This window comes from Pseudochaenichthys georgianus, chromosome 14 (genome assembly GCF_902827115.2).
Source record: "Pseudochaenichthys georgianus chromosome 14, fPseGeo1.2, whole genome shotgun sequence".
NCBI lineage: Eukaryota > Metazoa > Chordata > Actinopteri > Perciformes > Channichthyidae > Pseudochaenichthys > Pseudochaenichthys georgianus.
Window position 1 is genome coordinate 31,601,815 of NC_047516.1, and position 3,669 is coordinate 31,605,483.

At 40.4% G+C, this 3,669-nt stretch overlaps 1 protein-coding gene across 1 annotated transcript; it reads right to left on the reverse strand.

Moving 5' to 3' along the window:
• Positions 1–839: 839 nt before the first annotated feature.
• On the reverse strand, positions 840–2,780 carry LOC117458267 (gap junction delta-2 protein-like). Its single transcript, XM_034098631.2, has 2 exons — positions 2,744–2,780; positions 840–1,966 (listed from the first exon to the last, which is right to left on the reverse strand). The coding sequence occupies exon 2, from the start codon at positions 1,962–1,964 to the stop codon at positions 840–842; it is 1,125 nt and encodes a 374-aa protein (XP_033954522.1). The 5' UTR covers positions 1,965–1,966; positions 2,744–2,780.
• Positions 2,781–3,669: the final 889 nt, after the last annotated feature.

Consider the following 3,669-nt stretch of genomic DNA (forward strand, 5'->3'; position numbering starts at 1 on the left):
AACTATATACAATAAATAGCTTAATTTCCCCAAGGGATCAAACATGTGTATCTTAACCAATAATAATACATGATTTGTTGAATATATCAGCAAAAACACGTGGGTTTGCTATCCTGGCTCCAAAATGGTGGAATGAGCTCCCCATTGACATCAGGACAGCAGATAGCTTACACACCTTCCGGCGCAGACTGAAAACTCATCTCTTTCGACTCCACTTTGAGCGATAGAATTACTAACAAAGCACTTATACTAATAAAGGGCTGGCTTATCGAAAGCCAGTTGAGTAGCACTTGAAATGTTTTTGCTCTATGAAACCTGATGTACTTATATGATTCTGTTTTCTTCAAGTTTGTATTTTGTTGGTCGAACGTACTTATTGTAAGTCGCTTTGGATAAAAGCGTCAGCTAAATGCAATGTAATGTAATGTAATATCTAGTCTGAATTGTTAAAGTTATCAAATAAATATAATGGAGTAGAAGTTTAGAATAGATTAAAATACTTAAGTATCTTAACATTTAGGTTAAAGGTGGGGTAGGTAATTTTGGAGAAACCAGCTCGAGTGCGCTAGAATTTGAAAATACACAGCCGGAACAAATCTGCCACTTCCGTACAGAGTAGAGCCCCTCCTCCAACACACGAACGTGCACATGACCAATGAGGGCACGAGATAAGTGTGTGCACAGATGGAAGGCTGACAGGCAGGTAGGCCATCCAGTTATTTTAGCCGGGCCGGCTAAAATGATTGGTCGTGCTTTTTACAGCGCTACGGCTTCCACATATGACATTTTTGAAATAGCTCCCATTGGAAGTTCCTCAGACTTCTTCTTATTGAAATAATTCACAGCCATGACTTTTTCCCTCTTCCTATCTTGGCTATATTGTGTAATTTAGACTTGCTGCGTTCCTTCTCATCTGGATTCCTCTTGGAAGTGCACTCCAGTGTGGAGTCTGTCTCGAAGGAGATGGCCGGCCCTTGGATTGGGGCCCCGCAGCTGCCCTTAGCCTGGGACACTGAAGAGGTGGTCTGCAGGACGACCCTGCCCCGCAGAGAGTGTTTGAGCTCCAGCAACAGGGGGTTGTTGTTTGAGTATAAATCTGCCTGCTGTCCTGCATTCCTGTTGGAAACACAGCATGTGCAGCACGCCGAGAACAATACTCTGAAAATATAAATCCAGCCCAGGTAATGTAGCTCCACAATGTTCAAGGTGAAGCAACCTAGACTGACGCTGAACATGAAGTTGAGGAAGATGGTCTTCTCTGTTGCTCGGGATACAAAGCAGTCAGTCCTGTTGGGACAGGGGTAGGTCTCGCAGCGGAAAAGGTGTGGAACTTCAAATCCAAACAGGTAATACTGTCCAATGAGGAAGATTATCTCCATGATGGAGCGCAGCAAAACATGTATGATGTAGATAAGTAGCACTTGGCTTGAGAGCTCTGTTGGGTCCTTTCCTACCTCTGGAATATCTTCTCCAGGAAGGCTCTTCCCCTCAAACTCCCCTCCCCTTAAACTCCAGTCCTCCTTGTTATAGGTTGCGTTATAGGGACTTTCAGCTTCCATTGTTGCCTCTATATCTCCTCCTGTCAGTTTGTCCGACTCATAGGAAGGCGATGACCTTGGTACCACCTCCACCTTCTTATCATCCTCTAACTTTTCATTCTTGGTGATTTTCTGCAACACGTATACAATGTAGAAGATAGAAGGTGTGGAGACCAGGACAATCTGAAAGACCCAGAAGCGCAGGTGTGAGACGGGGGCAAAAGTGTCATAGCAGACGTTGTTGCACCCGGGCTGCAAGGTGTTGCAGGTGAACTTGGACTGCTCGTCGCTGTAGACTGCATCCCCCACCAGAGCCACCAAAAGGATGCGGAAGATGAGCAGCATCGTCAGCCACATCTTGCCAATGACAGTGGAATGGTTTTGAACCTCCGTTAGGAAGCGGCCAAGAATGGACCAGTCTCCCATTTCTGTGGAAACACGATGGTTACAACAATATTATTTTTACTTACAGTATTTAAGAACTCACACAGGTCATCCAGGCCAACTGAATCGTGGCCTGGATGACCTAGCCACAATCTTCTTAGGTCACTTCATTTCTCAATAACATAAAAATATGTGACCAGGCACAATCTATCTTTTTTTTTAAAGAAGAGACATCACAGTGTAGAAAGAAATAGTGTTAAAGTCCTGCATTGAACATAGTAAAAAGTCAAAGAATGAAATACCAAAATAAAAGTCGTCATTATGTTGTATAGAATGCTTTCTGGTCATCTGATAAATAGATTGCCAAAATGAAATAACCACATTCTTAAGCCAATGTGTGTATACTCTTTTGGGAATTAATACAAAAGAATGAACACAACACAGAATGAACACAACACAATAACATGAACTCAAAAGTCTCAGGTAAAAGAAATGAATAACATTTTACTTCACTTTTCTTGCTATACCGACTATAGCTTTACATGAATTCACACACGAGTAATCAAATAAATAGCTTGATTTAACTGTAGTCATTTGTCAATGAAATCAACCTTAGAGTTATGTAAAGTGTAACGTAAAAACAAAACCCCAACTTCTAAAATCCCCCAAATTGGATCACATTCGATTTCTGTGACATTTGAGTTAGAATAGGCTCGATAACGTCAATTTGAACAATGCCAAGCCCTAACTGAATCATAATGAAACTGAACATCTAAGGAAGCAGGAAATGCCCTGCAGTAAATGTGACTCAATAGTCTTACCAAGGAAGCAGGTGCATAAAACCGGATGTCTTTGTACATGTATGGCTTTCCAAAATTATAAAGGTTCATATATTGAGCTAGAAATCAACTGTGGATGTATATGAATATCGTAGAATATTGTGTTGTCACAATCTGGCATGACTTTCAGTGTTACTTCTTTCTCTTAATTTATTCAAAATGTTTAGTGTTGAGGAGAAGATACTGCGTTTAAATTACAAGCAGTTTCTCACGTTTACATTCAAAGAGACACCATTTCCTTTAACGGAAATATGTGTTTTTAAAATCCCTTTGGTCTACACATCATTTCTCAAAGTATTCTACATAATCTGCTACTACAAAAAAGATGAACAAGCTCAAAAGTAATCAACTTCTTTGACATTCATTCTGTTCTGCTGTCCTGTAGGACCTTACCTGTGGAGAATCTGAGTTTCCCTTATCCAAAACTGGAAAAATATCAGAGGAAACAATCTGCATAACTATATTTTCGAGTGGACATTATCGTGTATTTTGAGCTGGATGTGGGGAGAATGGGCTGACCACACATATTCCCTAACTCTAACTGAAACATGTGTTGCACTGTAGGTGAATAAAGGCTTTCAATGTACAGTGGGACAAAGATGGAAATGCACAATGGGGGCACCTTTACTGAACAGCCATTCACAAACGAGCGTAGAGTTCAAAGAACCTGCTGGAAAGAGTGTGCACAATACTGATTCTAGCACCCAACTGTGTCCACTTCCATTATAGAGCTCAAATACGAGTATTGTTTCTCAGTGGAAGTGAGAAGAATCAACATATACAAATGTTCATGTCACTTATGATTCAAGTTTTAATAAATATCAGCAACTTAAACAAAAACATATACAACTTTTGATTGCTGTAGAAAGAAACACCGCAAACCGTTTTCATTAAATGTGTTTATTCAT

What these genes read in the sequence shown, in the direction of transcription:
- LOC117458267 (XM_034098631.2), bottom strand. Translation starts at nt 1,964, where the DNA reads ATGGGAGACTGGTCCATTCTTGGCCGCTTCCTAACGGAGGTTCAAAAC.